We start from the raw sequence: 23,033 nt of genomic DNA, 5'->3' as shown, positions 1-23,033 counted from the left end.
TTTTGAGAAGGCTTAATTCAATCTGAAGGGACACGGCAAAGGTTTATCACCTTGAACACATTTATTAACCACTATGCTAGTCACTTTGAGATTATATAAGTGAATCAGATATAGACACTACTCTCAAGGAGTTTATAGGCCAGTAAAGGAGGCAAGACAAGCATATAAATGACTCTAACGCAAGATATGCCAGATGTGTCATTTTTTTTTTTTTTTTTGCGGTATGTGGGCCTCTCACTGTTGTGGCCTCTCCCGGTGCGGAGCACAGGCTCCAGACACGCAGGCTCAGCGGCCATGGCTCACGGGCCTAGCTGCTCCGCGGCATGTGGGATCTTCCCGGACCGGGGCATGAACCCATGTCCCCTGCATCGGCAGGCAGGCTCTCAACCGCTGCACCACCAGGGAAGCCCCAGATGTGTCATTTGAGAGGAAAAGATACAGCACAGTGGCAATGCTTTACCAGAGCCATGGGCTTGAGGAAACACTTTTTGCAGAGGGGGCCACCTCACTCTCCTCCCTGAAGTTCAGCCTACTTTACACCAACTTAAGATGGACAACTTAAGATGGACTTAAGATGGATTTCAATACCAAAAAATACCAGAGAGTCTAGGCTAAGGGGTCAGCATAAGCTAAAGTACAAAATGGAAAAGTAAAGACAATGAAAAGGGAGAACAAGTGCAGTCTGGGTGCAGCAGCAGGAGCCTGCACACTCCCCCACAGAACCACTGCCTGCTCTGAGCCCCCTCCACATACTTTTACCATTTTCATGGTTTGTCTATTCTCTTACCTTTCTCCCCAGCTAGACCCTGAACAACTTCAAGCCAGGAACTATACTTTTTTTTTTAAGTGTTTAAAAACCAAATGCCTAGTACAGAATCTGGCACATAGTAAGTACTCAATAAATGATCAATAAATACATTTTAAGTGAAAAGACAAATTATTCCCATGTTTCAAGCACAGGTGAGTAGAGACAATAGCGTTACTGAAAGAAACCGGGTTCTGAAGATAGAACACATACATTCATCTCAACACCCTCCCAAAACCCATGTAAAACAACAGTAAAGAGAATTTTTCTCTCTAGGCATGATTCACAAGGTAAAGGAGAATGGAGGAAGATATTAGAGCGACAAAACTATAAAGGCTAGAAAGAAAAAAGACAAGTGATCCTTAAAATTGAATCCTGAGCTCACAGTGGAGAAAGCCAAGAAGTAGCCCAATTCACACCAGAGAACCCCCAAAAGGCTCAGGAAGTGTTGGGCCTAGCACCTTCCGGTAAAGATGGAGCTAACACAGGAGGAATCATCGAAAGTCCCTTGAAATCCCTTCCCCTACTATGCCATCCAGATTGCCCTACTCTGGCTGAAGAAAAGAGGGTTAATCTACACCCAGCACAGTTGAGAGCAGGGTCACCATTCTGAAAATAGGGAATTTAAGAGAAAGTCTATATTCCAAGTGTTGAGATCTCTGCCTAGATATCTTTGCAGAACTTGCCAGCCAGACTTATAGCCTACAGGAAGGGGACTGAAGATTTTTCTCTGAATACCCCACCAGATCAAGACAAAAGATCTAAAGAGTCTGACATTAAGAGTTCACCATCAAAAAATGATAACACTACAGGGAAACCCACTATAAATAAGTTCACAATTTCCTATCAGTTTTTTGGTGCTGCACTCTTTAAATGTGCTTTGTTTGTTTGTCTGTTTCTTATTATTTATTTTTGGCTATGTTGGCTCTTCATTGTTGTGCACAGGCTTTCTCTAGTTGCAGCGAGCAGGGGCTACTCTTCACTGTGGTGCACAGGCTTCTCATTGTGGTGGCTTCTCTTTGTTGCGGAGCACCGGCTCTAGGGCATGTGGGCTTCAGTAGCTGTGGTACACGGGCTCAGCAGTGGTGGCTCATAGGCTCTAGAGAGCAAGCTCAGTAGTTATGGCACACATGCTTAGTTGCTCTGCAGCATGTGGGATCTTCCCGAACCAGGGCTTGGACCCGTGTCGCCTGCACTGGCAGGAGGATTCTTAACCACTGCACCACCAGGGAATTCCCAGTGCTGCACTCTTTAAGCATGAGCAGATATCCAAGGATCAGGCAAGTAAGCTATAGCTCTAAAGTGTAGACAGAAACCAAAACCAACAAACAGAAAAAAGATAAACTATAAAAGAATATGAAAACTTAAAAAAAAAAACTATTACTAATACCCACAAAAAGATAAAAGATATTGTACCCATGAAACAAGAATAATATTAAAAAGGAAACTGATCATAAGAATGGGTACACTTAAAAATATGATAACAGAAATTAAAAACACAATAGAAGGAGTGAAAAATAAAGCTAAATAAATCTTCCAAAAAGTAGGATAAATGGACGAAGAAAAGAGAAAAATAAGAAAACATCCCTAATAGACATTCTAGAAAGAGAAACTAGAGAAGAATAAGTCAAATAATTAAAGGAAACCTCCGGAACTGAAGGACATGAATTTCCAAATTGAAAGAGGCTATCGAGTGCTAAGCACAATAAATGAAGACAAACCCACACCAAGGCACATTATCATTAATTTTTAAAATACTGGGAATAAAAGAAGATCTTAAAAGTTTCAAGACAGGAAAATAGATCACATACGAATCAGAATGGCATCAAACATCTCAAGAGAAACTTTGGAAGCTAGAAGACAAGGGAGCAAGCAATGTCTCCAAAATTCTAAGGAAAAATTACTTTCTTCTGTATGCAGTCAAAAATATAAATTAATGGGCTTCCTTGGTGGCGCAGTGGTTGAGAGTCCACCTGCTGATGCAGGGGACACAGGTTCATGCCCCAGTCCGGGAAGATCCCACATGCCGCGGAGCGGCTGGGCCCGTGAGCCATGGCCGCTGAGCCTGCGTGTCTGGAGCCTGTGCTCCGCAACGGGAGAGGCCACAACAGTGAGAAGCCCGCGTACTGCAAAAAAATATATACATATATATATATATATATATATATAAATTAAGTATGAAGCTAGAAGAAAGACACTTTTAGACAGACAAGTTCTCAAAAATTTACCTCCCAGAGATTCTTTCTTAGAAAGCTAGAGGAGATTTTCCACCAAGCTGAGAGGGTAAACCAAGAAATTCAGGAAACAAGGGTTTCAACTCAAGAAAAAAGCAAAAGGAACTCCCAGGATGGCAGCTGAACACTGGGAATAGTACCACCAATCATAATGGAGCAAGGTAGAACCCTCTAAGAAAGTTATTTCTAAGAAAAGAAGATGTCAAATCAAATACCTGATACATTTAAATTGTTTAAGAAAGAACTTAGACAAGGGATAGTTTGAAGATGAATTAGTGGTATGCACATTTAAAAAATAATAGGGGGACTTCTGTGGTGGTCCAGTGGGAAGATTCCACACTACCAATGTAGGGGGCCCGAGTTCAATCCCTGGTTGGGGAACTAGATGCCGCATGCCTGTCGCAATTAAGAGTTCGCATGCACAACAAATAAGTCCGTGTGCCGCAACTAGGACCTGGCTCAGCCAAAATAAATAAATTTAAATAAATAAATGTCAACCTTTGGGCTTCCCTCGTGGCGCAGTGGTTAAGAATCCACCTGCCAATGCAGGGGACACGGGTTCCGGCCCTGGTCCGGGAAGATCCCACATGCCACGGAGCAACTAAGCCCATGAGCCACAACTCCTGAGCCTGCACTCTAGAGCCCGCAACTACTGAAGCCCGCACCCAGAGCCCGTGCTCCACAACAAGAGAAGCCACTGCAGTGAGAAGCCGGTGCTTCACAACAAAGAGTAGCCCCCGCTGGCCGCAACTAGAGAAAGCCTGTGTGCAGCAATGAAGACCCAATGCAGCCAAAAATAAATAAATAAGTAAATAATAAATAAATTTTAAAAATTAAAAAATAAATGTCAACCTTTAAAAAAAATAAGCAAATGATAAAAACAAAGCTTCACTGTTAAATATACAACATCTTTAATCCCAAAGAAAACAAAGTGTTGTACAGGAAAGGGGGGAAAAATAATCATCATATACTACGTGGCCCAACTGTGATCAGTCACAATGATGTAAAAATCCTGAACACTGATCTAATCAAAATCCTGAAACATATAGGAACCACAAAAAGTAGGTCAGTTTGGGGAAGAAAAAATGAAGAGTTCAGTTTGGAGCACATTAAGTTTCAGGTATGGCATATTATCTAAGTGACAACAGTGAGCAGGCAGTTAAAGATGCAGGACACAGCACATAAGAGAAATGAGGGCTGGAGAGAACACATCTGAAAGTCACTCACAGAAGGGAGAAGAACTGAAGCCACAAGACCAGCTGAACTGGGATGAAAGAAAGGTGATGGAGGTAGGTAGTCAAGATTAGAATCTTGAGGAAACAGCTATATTTTAATGGGCAGGAAAAAGAGTTAAAGAAGGGGTTAGAGACACAGAAAAAGAAAGAAGAAAACACTGAGTGTCAAATGAGTAGAGTTTCAAAAAGGAAATAGAAGGGGGTGTAATACAACCAAAAGAATAAGGACTGGATAAAGAAAAATACCGGATTTCACACTCATCCAAAGAGCATTAGATTTTACAACAAAAAGAATGAAAACAAAATAAAACTGGATTTTACTCCTCAAGGGAATAACAGGACCAGGCTAAAAAAGGGTTAAGTAGTGAATAAGTAGTCAGAGGTTGAGGCAAGTATAGGTGACTTAAGAAGTCTAGTCATAAAGGTCTAGTCAAAAAGAAAAACTGAATGACTATTTCAGAGGATAACACAATCAAGGAAGAATCAAAGGTTTTTCACTTTTTGGTTTTATAATGCTTAGGAAGGGCCAAGAACAACTGTAGGCTGTGGGAAAGGATTCAAAAGAGAAAAAAAACTAAAGATGCAACATGGAGAGGAAATAACCAATGAGGCAAGGTCTCAGGGGAAGAAGGAAAAAAAAGGAACAGTAGGTACAAGCAGAGGACTTCCTGGGCACTGAGATGAGAGAAGAAGGGGAGTAGAGACTCTTTATGGCAATTGTTGAGGGGGCTCATGGCAGGGAGCTCTCGGGTGATGTCAACCTTCTGAATAGGTATGAGGTAAGGTTATCTCCATAGAATGAAAGAGATACAGTGACATTGTTAGGGGCTTAAGAACAGCAGAAGAGGTTTGGAACAGGCACTACGGTGAATTCAGTTCGGGAAACAAACGGCAGCAAAGAAGGCCCAGTAGAGTTACACAGCTCAAACTTGTAGAACAGATAAATGGCCTGGTTTCACAACTTTCTTCAACATTAAGCAAACTAATAATAATGGAATCTTCCCAGAACTTGCATTAGCAATGGAGATAAGGTAAAAGGAGAACCTTCCTTGAGATATAAAATGCCTCTGAAGTCATTCATTTAGTAAAAACCAAGAAATAACAACTCATAGGACTAGAAGAATCTTTCAGAAGAGGGTTGCCTTCACTGGGCCTCCAAAAAATCCTCTGATATGGTCATCCCAAAGAAGAGACAGATATTTGATATTTGTAGAGAATATGTCATAGAGGCCAAATCCATTTGGCTGAATATTCTAAGAATGCTCCAACATCTACTAGATGCCAGGAAATTATATCAAGTAGAATTCTACCCATAAAATTCCTAGATGCCCAGAAGAAATCTATACAAAAATGAGTTATCCTCAGTCAACAAAGAGAGATCAAAGATTCAAACAGAGGATCAGCATCAAGAGAGTATAATTTGCTGTAACTTAGGAGTCACCTAGTAGCATTAACAAATCTCCTTCTCTAGAGATTCTAACAAACAAAATAGAGCCCGGAGGACTCAAGTATTTCCCTGGAAGAGGTATATGCCAAGAAAATTTACTGAGCACATGCTCTGAGTACGACTGTGTACAATGAACTTCAGAGAGATACAGAAAGATGACAAGGTCTCTGCAGATCATAAACCTATATTCAACCTTATCAAAGAAAAAGAAGACACATGAAAATGACTGAACTAAACAGTACAACAAATTTATAAGTGGAAATCAGAAGACCAAGCAGCTTCCACCTATCGATATATATAGATACAGGTATATAGGAGATATGTATATATTTGTTCTCAGAACCAGATGGATGGATGTCATAAGAGAACACCTTCTGAAGAAGGCTTTGCATTTATTTTTTAAATTTATAAAGTTTTGAGGGTAATTAAAAACTACAGACAAGTGAATTGGAGGCAAAAAAAATTCCAAAAAAGACTAATGAAACATATATAGGGACAGTAGCTGAAATAAGCCCCCAAAATTATCTTGCCCAGAAGTGACAATTAATGTACTGGACAGGATCAGAGGTAGAATGATGGAAAGTGAAGAGCCTTAGAGGTGTGCCTGATGAGCCTGGGTTTATCATAATTTAGAATTTGGTACTTTTGTGTTCCAGCTAAAAATGGCAAGATGAAAACAGAGGTAGAGAGTTAATCTAGCAGCTACATATTGGGATAAGGAAGGATGAAGAGTATATCTTAGAAGGCTGCTATCACACATGAGGGTATGACAGCATGAACCAGAGCAAACGCTACAGAAAGGTAGACCAAGAGATGAGGAAGTCAAAGATGGATTAGATTTAACACCAAAGAAAGGAGAATCAATAAACAGGGGACCAGAATGACAGTAGAGAGGAATAAGAAAGTGGCATAGGATCTTATTGAGAAGTAAGGTGGAGATTTAAGGAAGAAGGATTCAGTGTTTTTTAAAGACTATAAATTTCAGGAGGCTGAATAAGCTTTTTTCCCTAGCTCTGAGTTTCCCCCCATAAGATTTCGCAAAAACAGGAATATAGGAACATAAAAGGCAGAATAAATGAATGATAAATAAAAGCAGGACCTTTACAAATTTGACCCCATAGATCTCAAAAGATTTTATGAAACCATAAATGAAATACATGCTTAAAAATTAAGAATTAAAATTATATGAACTTTAAAGCATAAGGTAGTAAACCATTAATAAGCAATCATTATGACAACCAATTACAGTTATATTAAATATGCTCCTGGAAGTTGAAGCTTTCTGTAGAAATGTGAAAAACAGAAATCTATTTCGTAAGACAATAAAATTATTTATAAACCATTTTAACAATGAACAAAAGCATACCTTTAATGTTCCATCAGCTGAACAACTAGCCAAAAGCTTATCATCTGGTGAAAATCTGCAGTGATTGACTGAATTTGTATGTCCAAACATGGTATTTCGACATTCTTTTTGATTCAGAGCCCAGAGCTATTTGAGAAAGATAAAAAGATAACTGAAAAACTAGCATTGAATGGGGAAAAGTTAGAAATCATGTGAAGTTCTTCCTTCCCTCCCAATTAAGCTTTTTCAGTTACAGGAAGCATTCCATTCACAGTTTGACAAAGGTGTCAAACACAAAGGTGAACTTGTGATTAACAAGTAATGGGACAGCCCTTAGATCAGCACCTAAATCTACTAAGGGACTTGAAGGTTTATCTAGGCTTCAGTCTGAGCACTAAACTAGCTAAACAATTACTGCTTATTTTAACAAAGTAGTTTGAAATCATTATTAGTTTACTCAGCTGTATAACAATATGTAAAATAAATTGCCCAATTTTTTTTAGATGCTAAGTTATCCAACTCTAAAAATAGTCATTTCTAAGATTTCCCTATGCAAACCTAGAGTCTACTAACTAGGCTAAAATCTATTAGGGCTCTTAAAAAATGACTCAAAAATACAAAGACTACAAAGATAGATATAAATACATTTGACAGGAAACAGAAGGGATTAGCAGAGCAAGTTAAACAACCCTTCCTGGAAACAATCAACCAAATCCAGAACGTGAGACATTCCACAGGATAAATGACTCAATTTTTCTAACAAATCAATGGCATAAAAAAAGAGATAGACAGGAAGGGGAACATTTAAAGAATAAAAGATTTAAGAGACATATCAACCAAATGCCAGTTGAAGTTTGGATTCTGACTCCAATAACTATATGGCAGAAAGATATGCTTTGAGACTAATAAGGAAAAAAGAACATGGACCAGGTATATTAAGAAATTACTGTTTATTATGTTAGGTATGATAATGGCATGGTATTTATGTTTTAGACCTCAGAGATTCATGCTGAAGTATTCTGGGTGAAATGATATGTCACCTGGGATTTGCTATAAAATGCTCTAATCCAAAAAAATGGGAGGGGGTGGGGGAATAAAATACAATTGGCAAATGTTGACGATTGTTGGACCTAGACGATGGACACCACGAGAGTTACTATTCTCTCTCCTTTGGGGTATGTTTGAAAAGTATAAAAAAATGTAAATAAAATGGGCAAGGGTGATTTATGCAAATTAGATTAAACACAGAAGAAGAAATCATTTACCTCCCAAAATTAATCTTAATAAAAATCCTTTGGAAATCATCAGTAAGTGAGGTAAGTCCTGTTCTTTATGTCCATCTCCATCCCTAGCTTCTTTTATCCCAGTCCCAGATAAACCCAATTCTGCAGATAATGCAAATTACATGGGAGCAGCATCAAATTTATATCTTTTCATTAGCTTCTCTCAGTTCAAAAAGCACAAGAAGGGCTTCCCTGGTGGCACAGTGGTTAAGAATCTGCCTGCCAATGCAGGGGACACGGGTTCGAGCCCTGGTCCAGGAAGATCCCACATGCCACAAAGCAACTAAGCCTGTGCGCCACAACTACTGAGCCTGGGGTCTAGAGCCCGCGAGCCACAACTACCAAGCCCACGCGCCGCAACGACTGCAGCCCATGCGCCTAGAGCCCGTGCTCCGCAAGGAGAGAAGCCACTGCAATGAGAAGCCTGCACATGCACCAAAGAGCAGCCCCCACCCTCTGCAACTAGATAAAGCCCGTGCACAGCAACAAAGACCCAACGCAGCCAAAATTAAAAAAAAAAAAAAAAAAAAGCACAAGAAGTGGGACTTCCCTGGTGGGGCAGTTGTTAAGAATCCACCTGCCAATGTGGGGGACATGGGTTCAAGCCCTGGTCCAGGAAGATCCCACATGCTGCGAAGCAAATAAGCCTGTGCACCACAACTACTGAGCCTGCACTCTAGAGCCCACGAGCCACAACTACTGAAGCCCACACACCCTAGAGCCCATGCTCTGCAACAAGAGAAGCCACCGCAATGAGAAGCCCGTGCACCTCAATGAAGAGTAGACCCGCTCGCCGCAACTAGAGAAAGCCCACGCACAGCAACAAAGACCCAACGCAGCCAAAGAAATAAATTTTTTTTAAAAAAAGAACTTAAAGTTTATAAAAATAAGAGAATAGAACCCTTGCATAGGACATAGGATCCAGGACTTGAAAGAATACAATAAAATCAGATTAAAAAAAAAAAAAAAAAGCACAAGAAGTCCTAATAGCCCTCATGGAAATGCAAGTGTGGAATGACCGGTCTTAAAGTAAACCTTGTCCTTATTTAAAACTGTTGACCAGGCTTCCTTGGTGGTACAGTGGTTAAGAATCCACCTGCCAATGCAGGGGACATGGGTTAAAGACCTGGTCCGGGAAGATCCCACATGCCACGAAGCAACTAAGCCTGTGCGCCACAACTACTGAGCTTGCACTCTAGAGCCCGCGAGCCACACTACTGAGCCTGCGTGCCACAACTACTGAAGCCCATACACCTAGAGCCAGTGCTCCACAACAAGAGAAGCCACCACAATGAGAAGCCCACACACTGCAACGAAGAGTAGCCCCCGCTCGCTGCAACTAGAGAAAGCCCGCAGGCAGCAACGAAAACCCAACACAGCCAAAAATAAATAAATAAAATAAATCAATTTATCTAAAAAAATTATCAAAGATATGTGGAACGAATATCTATTTCTGGTTTCAGTTTGGTTCAAAATTTTTTCTTTTCCTATCAGTACATTTTTTCCCTCCTCTTTCTGATAACAGACCCTCTCTTTCGAATCTTGAATCAAGCCCCAGTCATAATTCAAGTGGAGCTGACCTCACCTATTCGTCCCTTTTCTACATGGCTAAACCTAGCCAATCGAAGGATTCCATCCTACTGACCGCTAGGGTTATTCTGAAATGCGCATGTAACCCAAACCATGTCAACTAGAGTTTTCTCTATGGGAAAACTATGGGACCTGGGAAAGAGTGAGTTTCCCTTCCTCTGTGATTATGAGCTGTAATATCCATGTAAGCCTGGAGCTAAGGATAGCCAAATCTGCTGCACAGAGAGAGTATGCCTGAATCAACAAAAAGGGAAACAGAGACTAGAGATGGAGCGGGGGTTAGGGCCTGAGAACGTATTTTAGGCATCTGGAATCAGCTATGCCTGAAGCCACACTCCTTCTAGACTCTTCAGTTACAAGAGCCAATAATATATTTGTTGTTGTTGTTGTTACTTAAGCTAATATGAAAGTTTCTACCCCTGCAACCAAAAGATCTCTGATTAATACAATATATGAAAAAAAAGGAGATGTTGTGATGTATCTATCAAATTTATCTACATAATTCTCATTATCCACACTTACTTTGAGGAAGCAGTCATTTGAACCAGTGGCTAAGAGAAGGTGATTACTATTGTTGGTGAAGTGGCAGCAATTGACTTGCTCTGAGTGCTCATCATAGGTATGTACTAGTTCCCCAGACATAGAATTCCAAATCTAAAGAGAATAGAGAAAATAAAATTTACAAGTACCCCTTATTTTCAAAGAGAAAACAGAGAGGCAAAGCAAATGTGAGCTGTTTTGCAGATTTTCCCAGACATGATACTAATGAATATCTCCCCCTTCCCTAAATTATGTCAGCATTTTGCCAGAATGTTTTTTTTTTTAATTATCTGCAAGTCTACCTGCAAGTAATGTAAAACATTACATTTTTCAAGGGCAAGATTTCACATGTTCATATGAATTGACAGCAGGCAGAAAAGTGCTATAAAAGGGATGGAATAATGGACTTCAGACCAGAAAAATTAATCAGAGCCAATCTAAGACCTGGCTCTACCACTTATAAGTTGTGTGTCCCTAGTCAAGTCCTTAATTTACCTGCATTTCAGTTCCCCCCTCTGTAAAATGGGGATACTTGTACCCATCTTATACAATGCACGGTGTCAAATGACAAAGAATTTGATAAGTGTTCTGCTGACTTCAAGGTACTAATAAATAAGTAAAGGCAAATGGCTCAGTGAAAAAAAATATAGGCTTTAGATTCTGAGGGAAACCTAGCTTTCAACGCTGGTGCCATCAGGCATTAGCTAATATGAGCCTGGGCAAATGACTTCATCTCTGAACCTGTTTCCTCATCTCTAAAATGGGATCAACACTTACTTTGCAATTGTAGTGAGAAATTGATAATGTAATATAAGAAAGTGTGTAGTATAAAGCCTCATGCAGTGTTCTCAGTAAAAAGTAATCATTTTCCTAGTTACTATGTTAACTAGTCTGTTTCATCAAACAAACAAAAGAAATAAATTACCTAATGAATTTTCACTGGGCTTTGGACTTTTAGAGGTACTAATGTCCCTCTCATAGCATTTTCTTTTATCTTATCAAAGCACTCTCCAGAGATCCAAAGAGTTTATTCTATTTTAAAGTTCTGTAATAAGTATTTCTGCCTCTTGCTTTAAATTTCTTACAAATAGAAACTTGAGCCACATAGCTCTGACTCTGGAACACCACAGAATGGCCAACTCCAAGTCTGACTCAGAATAGAGGTTATGGAGTGAATTAACTGGTTGGTTGTAAAGCCACGTAGAGAGTCCAATCTATCAAGAAGATTTTTCCAAAGTCTCAATTTAGTCTGGACACTCCGGGGTCCTCTTCAAGTAGATGCAAACTCCACAAAAACTCTCAAGCCAACTTTCTTGCTCCCAGGTCCACTAAGACCCACCCCACCTGAACAGATTCAGCATTCCACACCCCTTTTGAAAAACGCCCAAGATGAGGTCTCCCCTCCATTTATCAAATAAAATATTCCCCTGGACTTCACTTTCTCTTAAATTCCATAAAAATACTCTGGCTAAAAGCCAAATTTAGGGACAAGAAACAGAAAAAAGAATAATTAACGAAGAAAAATTACCCTGTGGGTTTTCTTTTCTCTGTTTACTTTGTAGACTAGTAACCTGATTGTTAGTATGTTTATTCATCTAGTTTTGCATTGAATGTAAGCCAGCTCATAAAGGTAAAAAGAAATCTGGTTGCATTTCACAAATTATATATTTTACAACAGGAATCGATCTCAGACAATAATTTTGTGCAGCAACACTTCCGACCACAGTACACTTAGAGATTTCAACTGATATTTAACCCACAGACCTGTCAATAAGTGTCAGGCAAATTCATTAATCTGAAATTGTGTTTCCCAGCTGCCTGATAAATATAAATATCAGCTGTGTTTCCTAGGCTAATCAACCTAGGCATTTTTGCTTGTGCTTAAAAATAAAAAGTTTTAGACAGAATTAATTTACAATGGATAAAACTGGTTTGCCTCAAGTTAGTAGATCAATAGGCAAGAGTTCTTTAACTCTACTTAACTCTAGTCCGTCTATTACAGAAAAAGAAAATAAATTCTGTGGTGATTACAACTCAAGAGGAAAATATTTCCCTACCTTCACTTTTTTATCCACTGAGCAGGTTGCTATAAATCTGTCATCTGCAGAGAATGCACAGCAAAGCACTTCATCCTCATGAGCCTTGATTTCTAGGAGTTTCTCTCCTGTTTCAGCTTTGAAAACCTGTATAAGCAACAATAAAATCTTTTTACTATACCTATTTAACCATGGGCCATCACTCAATAAAAATATTTCTTTAAAAGATCTTTATCACTGTTATTTTGCAACAGAAATGAACCTTGGCAATATCACTGCAAAAATGAGAATTTCTGTCAGAATTCGTATGCCTTAACATAAAAAGAAAATCATCCTGCCCCCCCAAAAAAAAAGAAAAGAAAAAAGGAACTTCCCTGGTGGTCCGGTGGTTAAGACTCCGCGCTCCCACTGAGGGGGCCCGGGATCGATCCCTGGTCAGAGAAGTAAGATCCCGCCTGCTGCATAGTGCAGCAGTCAATCAACAGAGGTGACAGTAGCTTCAGTTCTCGAGAACAGTTTGGCAAATTCTTAACAATCAGTAGAAAACACTTCATTCAATATGCTTTCTGCACTCAAACGCCAAAATTAATAGAAGTAGTAATAAAGTACACATATAGAAATAAGGCTTACAATCATAATCTTGCAATCTTAAATTTAAATGTTTTAACTGGTTTTTGTGTCCTTCAAAATCAAAAGGTTGAGTACCAATTTAAAGAAAAGCACTCATTCATGTTTTCTGAAAACAAATGAGAAATTAAAATCCCTTCAAGCGCCTAAGGAAATAATCTAGTCCAATTCCTGTTTACAGTCAGAAACCTGTGCCCGAGCCTATGATAAAACAGGTCTTTTACACAGTCACTGTTGTTTACTCAGAGTCCTGTTCACTGTGCTATGAAGTCCTTATGCCTTTTCACAGTTATCATTTCCTCATGACCCTCAGCTGCCACATGGATGACAAGAGCTGACTGCTAGGGTAAAAGGCACTTCTATGTCACCTGGCAAGTTCAGAATTACGAAAATACACCACCATATCTTTTAAATCTAAAGAGAAAGCTTTCACAAAATGTTCAAGAGATCTGAACATTTCTCTATTCCTAATGTGCAATTTTCTTGAATTTTAGAATTTAAATATATTCTAATATGCACAGTATTAGGTGCATGACTCTTTCAATTTTTCTCAAGAGATAGGTTTACCTGCAAGTTTTTATCAGCTCCACAAGAAGCTATTCTTTGACCATCCTGAGAAAAGCAAGCATGGTAGACAGCATCTGTATGGGGGCGGACGACCAAGCGGGAGAGATTCTTGATGTTTTCTTTGTTTCTAAATATAAGGGAAAAAATGAACAGAAACCCAATAAACAAGAGTAAAAGTAATTATTTTCTTTCAGTAATAAACTGTCTTTTAACATAGTTATGTTCCAAAAAACACAAAACTCTTAAAATTAAATTACCAATATGTAAATGACAGCACACATCACCTGAGGAAAAAAAGCATAATATAACAAAAGCAGCATTTTAAGATAAATGCTACGCTATATCAAGCAACCTGTCATGTACTACAAATATCACTGAGTTGGAAGAAATCTAGTTAATCAAATACCTGTCAGTTTTTATTTTCCTCTAATACATTAATAACAACATGTGCAGAGAAAACATTATAAGAAGATAACCTCAAAAAAATCTCCATCTTGGGCTTCCCTGGTGGCGCAGTGGTTGAGAGTCTGCCTGCCGATGCGGGGGACACAGGTTCATGCCCTGGTCCGGGAGGATCCCACATGCCGCGGAGCGGCTGGGCCTGTGGGCCATGGCCTGCGCGTCCGGAGCCTGTGCTCCGCAACGGGAGAGGCCGCAGCAGTGAGACGCCCGCGTACCGCAAAAAAAAAAAAAAAAAAAAACTCCATCTTTTTCAAAAGGAAAGAGCTATAGCAAAATGAAGCTCATTTCCTAACTAAAGTATGACACTACATCCACCATTACGACGTGCACTTTAAAACCATTCTTCTCTGACTACAATTATTCAGATATAGAGACAAAAAAGTAATGTCATTTTCTTTGTATATTAATCTACTAAATACTAAGTATTGCACTAGTATAGATATTATTTCACAAAGGCAAAAGGATAAAGGAATGTGATGTATACTTAAAATGGGGAAAGTATTAGAACAGTGTCAGAATTCCACATACATACACCCCAGTCACTGTGAGTAAATATGTTAAGTGGTATCATGCTTATCTTAAGAGGAAAAGGTTAGGCGTCAGATAAACCTAAAGGGCAACCCTGCTTCTACTACTTATTAGGTGTGTAAACTTATGCAAATTACTTAAACTAGTAAGTTTCCTTTTCCTCATATGTAAAATGTGAGTAATGATATCTGCTCTGAACAGGTATCACACACAAAACAGACCAAATGAAAAAAGGGAACACAAAGGCAAATCAGACTTAAACCTTGCCTACAAAGTATTAAACTTCACTAGAAGTAATTAAACAAACAACTATAAAAACTAGAGTGATGAGAATCTGGAGGATAAACAGGTAAGCTACTGGCAAAGTTTAGAGAATCAGATTAATATGTCCCCCGATCTGTCTACTCAATTCCTCAAAGCTCGGAAAGTGACCTGTCACAATGATGGGCATATGGCCAAAAAGTATTAGATAAATAACAAACGAATGCATGAATGATTTCTTTGAAAGATGAAACTCAAATTACGTTTATACCAACCTAAACTTTCTACAGAAGGAAAAAAAAAGCTTTCTAGTACTGAAAAATAAAGCATTCTTTGAATATGACCTGGTCAAACCCAGTTAAAAAGATACAGCTATTAATGATTAACCATCCTATGAGAGAACATCATAGGTTGAAATGCAGTTGATGAAGCGGAAAAGAAAAACAGCAAGAAAAAGTAAAAATAACAAACTCAACGTTCAAAAGAGAACAAGAACTAAACCAATGCCCATCTGATTATCAGACCAAGTATCACAATTCTATTTTAGTCACTAACTAAAAACATGAATTCAGTCGATCTTCTACAAATTTCTCTTGAATATCAACTACATGGACCAGGCAAAATGCTAAATGCTATTTTTCCTTTTCTTTTTTTTTAAATAAATTTATTTTTTATCTATTTTTATTTTATTTTTGGCTGCATTGGGTCTTCGTTGCTGCATGCGGGCTTTCTCTAGTTGCGGTGAGTGGGGGCTACTCTTCGTTGTGGGGTGCGGGCTTCTCATCGTGGTGGCTTCTCTTGTTGCGGCGCACAGGCTCTAGATGCACAGGCTTCAGTAGTTGTGGCACGCGGGCTTCAGCAGTTGTGGCTCGCGGACTCTAGAGCACAGGCTCAGTGCTGTGGCGCACGGGCTTAGTCGCTCCGCAGCATGTGAGATCTTCCCAGACCAGGGCTAGAACCTGTGTCCCCTGCACTGGCAGGCAGATTCTTAACCACTGCACAAGGAAGCCCTATCCTTTTCTTTTTTAATCTTTTTTTTTTTTTTTTGGCCACACCACGTGGCTTGGTTGGGGATCTTAGTTCCCCAACCAGGGATAGAACCCAGGCCCTTGGCAGTGAAAGCACAGAATCCTAACCACTGGACCACCAGGGAATTCCCTAAATGCTATTTATTCTTAAAAACAACAACTAACATTCATTGAGCACTTTCTGTGATCTAGGTACTCTTCTAAGCAACCTATGCAGGTGTGTATGTTTGTGCATACACACACACTCATTTAATCCTCACAACAATGCTATGAATAGTACCACTAGGCAAGAGAAGTTGAATAACTTTCTCCTAATGATATACAACTAAAAAATAGCAGAGCTGGGATTCAAGCCCAGGCGGTCTAGAACCAGAGTCTGTTATTTTAACCTCCAAACGTTCTATACTACAGAATGGATAGATAATTATGGAAAAAAAACAAGTAAACAGAAAACCACTGTAAAATGACACAATGCTATGATATTGAGTAAACAAGTATTCTAGAATACAGACAGATCTCAATGAATTAGGTGGCTGCTTCCAGGGAGAGTGAAACCTCTTCCCAAGAAAATGTTAAAGAATGGTGAACTCTGGGAAGTGAGAAGGTAGGGGAACATGAAGAGTCTCTGATTTTTCATTTTACATCCCTCTAACACTGATTTAAAAAAAAAAATCAGGAACATGGATTGCTTTAAAACAAAAATAAAATCAATGAAAAATTAAAATTTTATTTTTTGAGGAATTCCCTGGTGGTCCAGTGTTTAGGACTTGGCACTCTCACTGCCGTGGGCCCGGGTTCAATGCCTGGTCAGGGAACTAAGATCCCACAGGTTGCACGGTGCGGCCAAAAAGTAAAATAAAATAAAATTTAAATTTTTTTTAATTTAATTTTTAATTAAAAAAATTTTTTTTAACTCTCTCCTTTACGGAACCTTACCAGAATCCCTCATCCATCCAAGCTAAATTACCCACTTCTCAGTTCTACCTCTATTTTATACATTACTTCTGTTGCATTTATCACATTATAATTATCTGTTTAAACTTCTTTCTTCACTACTAGATTGTAAGCTCCCTGGGGAGAGCCTTAGCACCTAGTAACAGTGCTTTACCACAGTAGAGAGACTCAAATATTTGTTGAACTAAACTGAATTAGGGAAACCACCTACGGCAACCTGACTTACGTGGAAAGAAGGTCCAGGGCTGTATAGATCACAGACGACATCAACCAGGAGGTCAATTTAGATATAAATTATTCATGTGAAAAGAGGACCATTCATACTTATTATCAAAAGGAGCTTGAAAATAAAGCCAGACCCACAGTTTAAATCACATTCAGCAAGCCACATGAGCTCAGTCAAGTCTCAATCTCTCTGTGCCTCAATTTTCTCATTTGTAAAGTAGGGCAAATAATATTTCTGTTATAAGGTTGTCTTGAAGATAAAATGAACAATGTATGTGAGCATATAGTATATCATAGGCATTAAAAAGATAGTAGTTTACCCTTTCCTTTTACAAATTGATAAGATTAAGATAAGAACACAACTGAATGGCCTCTTAGGAGCTAGAAGAATCAGGATTCAGTGGAAGTTTAATATGGGCTATATGCAAGGCAAAGTGCTCATCACTTTATATCCAATATTGATTTAAATCTTCATAAAAACAGCATTTACCTCAAAGAATTGTTCTCTATTTCACGTATGAGAAAGAAGAGTAACCTGTAACTTGTTCAAAATCACAAAACTCTTAGGTTTTAGAACTGAGTCTCAAATCTAGGTTTGTAGCTTCAAAAACCATGCTCTTTGCTACTATACTGTATTACAATAAGTGAAGCATTTACATTAATATTTAGGATGAATGTCAAAAGTCATCTTATAGGCAAGCATCTATTTTTATGGACTCTGAAAATATGTATTTCTCCTATGGTTACTTCTCTAGAAGTTTTCAATAAGTAAGAATGCTTATTAAAAGTTTGAGCCCTGGGCTTCCCTGGTGGCGCAGTGGTGGAGAGTCCGCCTGCCGATGCAGGGGACACGGGTTCGTGCCCCGGTCCGGGAAGATCCCACATGCCGCGGAGCGGGTGGGCCCTATCCAAAGTAGTTAAGTCTTCCTGGGGTGAACTTATTCACTACCTGAAACATAATGACACAGTTAGTGCTGTTCCCTTTGGCTTCTCTCCTAACCTACTTACAGCCATTCCACGTAAAGCATTCCATTATCGACCTCCTGCTCGGCCTTCAGCTTAGCTTGCTGATAAACTTCTGAAGTTTCCAGTTCACAGAGGCCCAGTTGTACAATATTAGGAAACGGCTGTCGTCCAAGAAGATGTCCATTTAAAGATAAAAACTCCTGGAAATTCTCACAGACTGTACCATCCTATGAACAAAATGAAATCTCTTAGAAATGTAACCAGAGCCCAGATCTGACACTTTTCTGTTTCTGTGATTTTGTCAATTTAAAGGCTTAAATATTCTCTATACGAGCTAAAATTAAATAGCCAACCATTAGGTAACAAATACATAGTGATCCTCTTTGGACTTTTAAACATAGGGTAAAAAAAAAAAAAAAAAAATCTCATTATCTAAGTGCTACCTTCTTAACACATTCTCTTTCCTAAAAAAAAAAATGAACACTTTACTTCCCCAGCTTTCAAACCTCAATCCTATCCACAGCAGGAGAGGAAGCAAAATAATTAGAATAATCAAAGATTAAGTAAGGAAATTATTGCTCTTCACCTCTGCTATTTTGTTCATCCCCACTATTAAACCTAGAATTAAATGTCAAAATGAGATGTCCTTTAAGGACTTATTTTTCATAATAACATATACCTTTTCATCCAACATATGCCTGTATTCCACAAATTCATGAATCAGATGAGCAGGGCCTACGAGCTCCGTTTTTGCTTTAATCCAATCCAGGGAAAACATTAAAGTACACAGTTCCTTAAAAAAAAAAAAAAAAAAAAGATTAGGAGCACCGTTAAAGAGATCAAAGAATTTTAAATCTAACATCATTATCCTAACACTACTGAGAGAAACTTAGCAGATGCCTAGAATTTAAGGACAAAAAGGAACATATCATTAATAGTTCCAAAGAAACAAAAAATGGACCTCACATCTTAATTCAAAATAAATTTCAGATGGATTTTTCAGACTTAAATATAAAATAGAAACTTCAAAAAATACTACAAGAGGGCTGCCCTGGTGGCACAGTGGTTAAGAATCCGCCTGTCAATACAGGGGACACAGGTTCGAGCCCTGGTCCAGGAAGATTCCACATGCCGCAGAACAACTAAGCCCATGCGCCACAACTACTGAGCCTGCGCTCTAGAGCCCATGAGCCACAACTACTGAGACCGTGTGCCACAACTACTGAAGCCCACGTGCCTAAAGCCTGTGCTCCCAACAAGAGAAGCCACCGCAATGCGAAGCCCACGTGCCACAACGAAGAGTAGCCCCCACTCGCCGCAACTAGAGAAAGCCCTCATGCAGCAAGGAAGACCCAAAAAAAAGCAGCCAAGGGCTTCCCTGGTGGCGCAGTGGTTGAGAGTCCGCCTGCCGATGCAGGTTACACGGGTTCGTGCCCCGGTCTGGGAAGATCCCACATGCCGTGGAGCGGCTGGGCCCGTGAACCATGGCCGCTGAGCCTGCGCGTCCGGAGCCTGCGTGTCCGGAGCCTGTGCTCCACAACGGGAGAGGCCACAACAGTGAGAGGCCCGCATACTGGAAAAAAAAAAAAAAAAAAAAAAAAGGCAGCCAAAAATAAAATAAATAAACTAATTAAATTAAATTTTAAAAAAATACTAGAAGATACAGATATTTACTATTTTTGTAACCCTGGGGTGAAGGAAATTTTTATAAACATGACCCCAAAGCAAAATACCGAAAAGAAAAATAGTGGTGCATATAACTACATAAAAACTCAAATGTTCAATACAGTAAAAAACAATATAAATAAAATTTAAGACAAAAAATCAACCAGGAAAAAAATTTATTTACAAATGTATGATAGGTGAAGGCTTAATATTTTTATAAAAATTTCTAATAAAAGAGTAAGAAACAGATAAACACTCCAATAGAAAAACAGGTAATCAATGGATGAGAGATAATTCACAAAATAAAAAGCACAAGTGGCCAAAAATCTCACCAGTAATCAAAGAGAAACAACGAAGATTTACTATTTTTTAACATCAGATTTCTAAAGACTAAAAGGAATGATAAAAATGTTAGCTAGAATCAGAGGAAATGAACACCCTCATACACTGCTGGCAGTGATGTAAATCAGAGCACCCTTCTAGAGGACAGTTTAGCAACCTGTATTAAAATTCAAACTGTACACATCATTGACCCAGAATTACACTTATGTGCCCTAAAAAAAGTCAGACAAGCGTGCTTAAGCAATCTGACCATCCACCAACCAACTGACCAATCATAATGTACCTATACAATTAAATAGTATGCAGCTTTAAAAATTATGTCAATCTATTATATATAAATTGACATAGAAAGATAGCCCTGAACTACAATTAAGTAGGAAAAACAAGATATAAGACTATATTTCTATCATGATCCCATTCTGGTTTTAAAGAACAGGTGTGTGTATCTGAGCAGCAAAATGATCTGGAAAGCTACACATAAAAGCATTAGCGGGCTTCCCTGGTGGCGCAGTGGTTGAGAGTCCGCCTGCCGATGCAGGGGACACGGGTTCATGCCCCGGTCTGGGAAGATCCCACATGCCGCGGACCAGCTAGGCCCGTGAGCCATGGCCGCTGAGCCTGCGCGTCCGGAGCCTGCGCTCCGCAACGGGAGAGGCCACAACAGTGAGAGGCCCGCGTACAGCAATAAAAAAAAAAAAAAAAAAAAGCATTAGCAATGGTTGTGATCTTCATTTTCTTCACTTAGTTTTTTCCTCAATTTTTCCAATGAAAGTAAACTATTATCTTTAAAAATCAGGAAAAAAAGATTAAAAAAATAAAAGGAACTAAATCCTGTCACACTACCATACATATCAAAAGATTTTAAAAGAAGCATTGACCCAATAATTCCACTTCAAGAAATTTCCAAAGGAAATAATACAGGCATGAAGACAAACAAGAATTTCATTACAGCATCGTAAGAGTAAAAAAAAAAAAAAGAAATGAAAACAACCTAAGTGTTCAACAATTAAAGTTCAGCTAAGTAAATCAGAGCACAGATATTTACTGGAATACTGCCATTCCAATGTAGATTATTAAACGTAAACCGTATGTAACCAAGAGATTAAAGTACATAAGACTGAAAAATTATTCAAAGTATATATGGGTTTTTTTTAACATCTTTATTGGAGTATAATTGCTTTACAATGGTGTATTTCTGCTTTATAACAAAGTGTATCAGCTACACATATGCATATATCCCCATATCTCTTCCCACTTGCGTCTCCCTCCCTCCCACCCTCCATATCCCACCCCTCTAAGTGGTCACAAAGCACAGAGCTGATTTCCCTGTGCTATGCGGCTGCTTCCCACTAGCTATCTATTTTACATTTGGTAGTGTATATATGTCCATGCCACTCTCTCACTTTGTCCCAGCTTACCCTTTCCCCTCCCCATATCCTCAAGTCCATTCTCTAGTACGTCTGCATCTTTATTCCCATCTTGCCCTTAGGTTCTTCATGACTTCTTTTTTTTTTTAGATTCCATATATATGTGTTAGCATACGGTATTTGTTTTTCTTTCTGACTTACTTCACTCTGTATGACAGACTCTAGGTCCATCCACCTCACTACAAATAACTCAATTTCGTTTCTTTTTATGGCTAGTAATATTCCATTGTATATATGTGCCACATCTTCTTTATCCATTCATCTGTCGATGGACACTTAGGTTGCTTCCATGTCCTGGCTATTGTAAATAAAACTACAATGAACATTGTGGTACATGACTCTTTTTGAATTATGGTTTTCTCAGGGTATATGCCCAGTAGTGGGATTGCTGGGTCGTATGGTAGTTCTATTTTTAGGTTTTTTTTTTTTTTTTTTTTTTTTTTTTTTTTTTTTTCGCGGTATGCGGGCCTCTCACTGTTGTGGCCTCTCCCGTTGCGGAGCACAGGCTCCGGACGCGCAGGCTCAGCGGCCATGGCTCACGGGCCCAGCCGCTCCGCGGCATATGGGATCCTCCCAGACCGGGGCACGAACCCGTATCCCCTGCACCGGCAGGCGGACTCTCAACCACTGCGCCACCAGGGAGGCCCATATTTTTAGTTTTTTAAGGAACCTCCATACTGTTCTCCATAGTGGCTTTATCAATTTACATTCCCACCAGCAGTGCAAGAGGGTTCCCTTTTCTCAAAGTATACATGGTTTTCTAAAATGTTAACATTGTGAGTAGTTAATTGGTAGTCATGACTTCAAATATCATCTATGTGCTGATGATTCTCAAATTTTATCTTTAGTCCATAGTTTTCCCCAGAAAGCCAGATTCATATATCCAACTATATGCTAAATATATCCAGTCAGATGTCTTAATGTGTACACCAGACTTAATATATTCCAAATGAGCTCCTAACCTTCCCTTCACCCCTGGTAAAATACTTGTTTGACCCACAGCTATCCTGAACTCAGTTCATGGCAACTCCAATCTTTGAACTGCACAAGCTTGGAGTCATCTTTGACTCTTCTCTTTTTCTTACAATGTACATCAAATCCATCAGCAAAGTATGATGACTCAATGCCAAATCATCACTTCCTTTCTCCTTGCACCTTTTTTCTTCTTCTGAGCACTTACTACCCCACTAACATATAAAAATTTATTTGTCCCGTGTCAATCTCCCCCCAGAACGTAAGCTCAATGAGAGCAGGGACTTTGTGCCTGTGGTATATCCTTCATAATGAAGAACACCACCAGTACACAACAGGCACTCCATAAATATTTGCTGAATGAATGAATATACTTTCCCACTCTCCATTTCCTCTCAGAACTTAAAAACAAATCCATATTGTCCACAAAGGATAGCTACTGGTATGAAGAGACTGAATTTTTAGGTGGTTCATTTACTGCAGTTACTAAGGTA

General features: G+C 39.1%; 1 protein-coding gene across 3 annotated transcripts in view; it reads right to left on the bottom strand.

Moving 5' to 3' along the window:
- Positions 1–23,033, bottom strand: part of APAF1 (apoptotic peptidase activating factor 1) — a 99,464-nt gene that overhangs the window by 39,846 nt on the left and 36,585 nt on the right. For all 3 annotated transcript variants that reach the window (XM_082636027.1, XM_082636029.1, XM_082636028.1), the window contains 6 exons: positions 18,813–18,926; positions 18,176–18,360; positions 13,710–13,836; positions 12,537–12,662; positions 10,462–10,593; positions 7,088–7,213 (listed from right to left, as the gene is read on the bottom strand). In XM_082636027.1, the coding sequence (XP_082492153.1) occupies positions 7,088–7,213; positions 10,462–10,593; positions 12,537–12,662; positions 13,710–13,836; positions 18,176–18,360; positions 18,813–18,926 (810 nt within the window). The remainder of the gene's footprint in view (positions 1–7,087; positions 7,214–10,461; positions 10,594–12,536; positions 12,663–13,709; positions 13,837–18,175; positions 18,361–18,812; positions 18,927–23,033) is intronic.

This window comes from Mesoplodon mirus (assembly GCF_964341445.2).
Source record: "Mesoplodon mirus genome assembly, chromosome: 11".
NCBI lineage: Eukaryota > Metazoa > Chordata > Mammalia > Artiodactyla > Ziphiidae > Mesoplodon > Mesoplodon mirus.
This window is presented reverse-complemented; position numbering and strand designations above follow the sequence as displayed.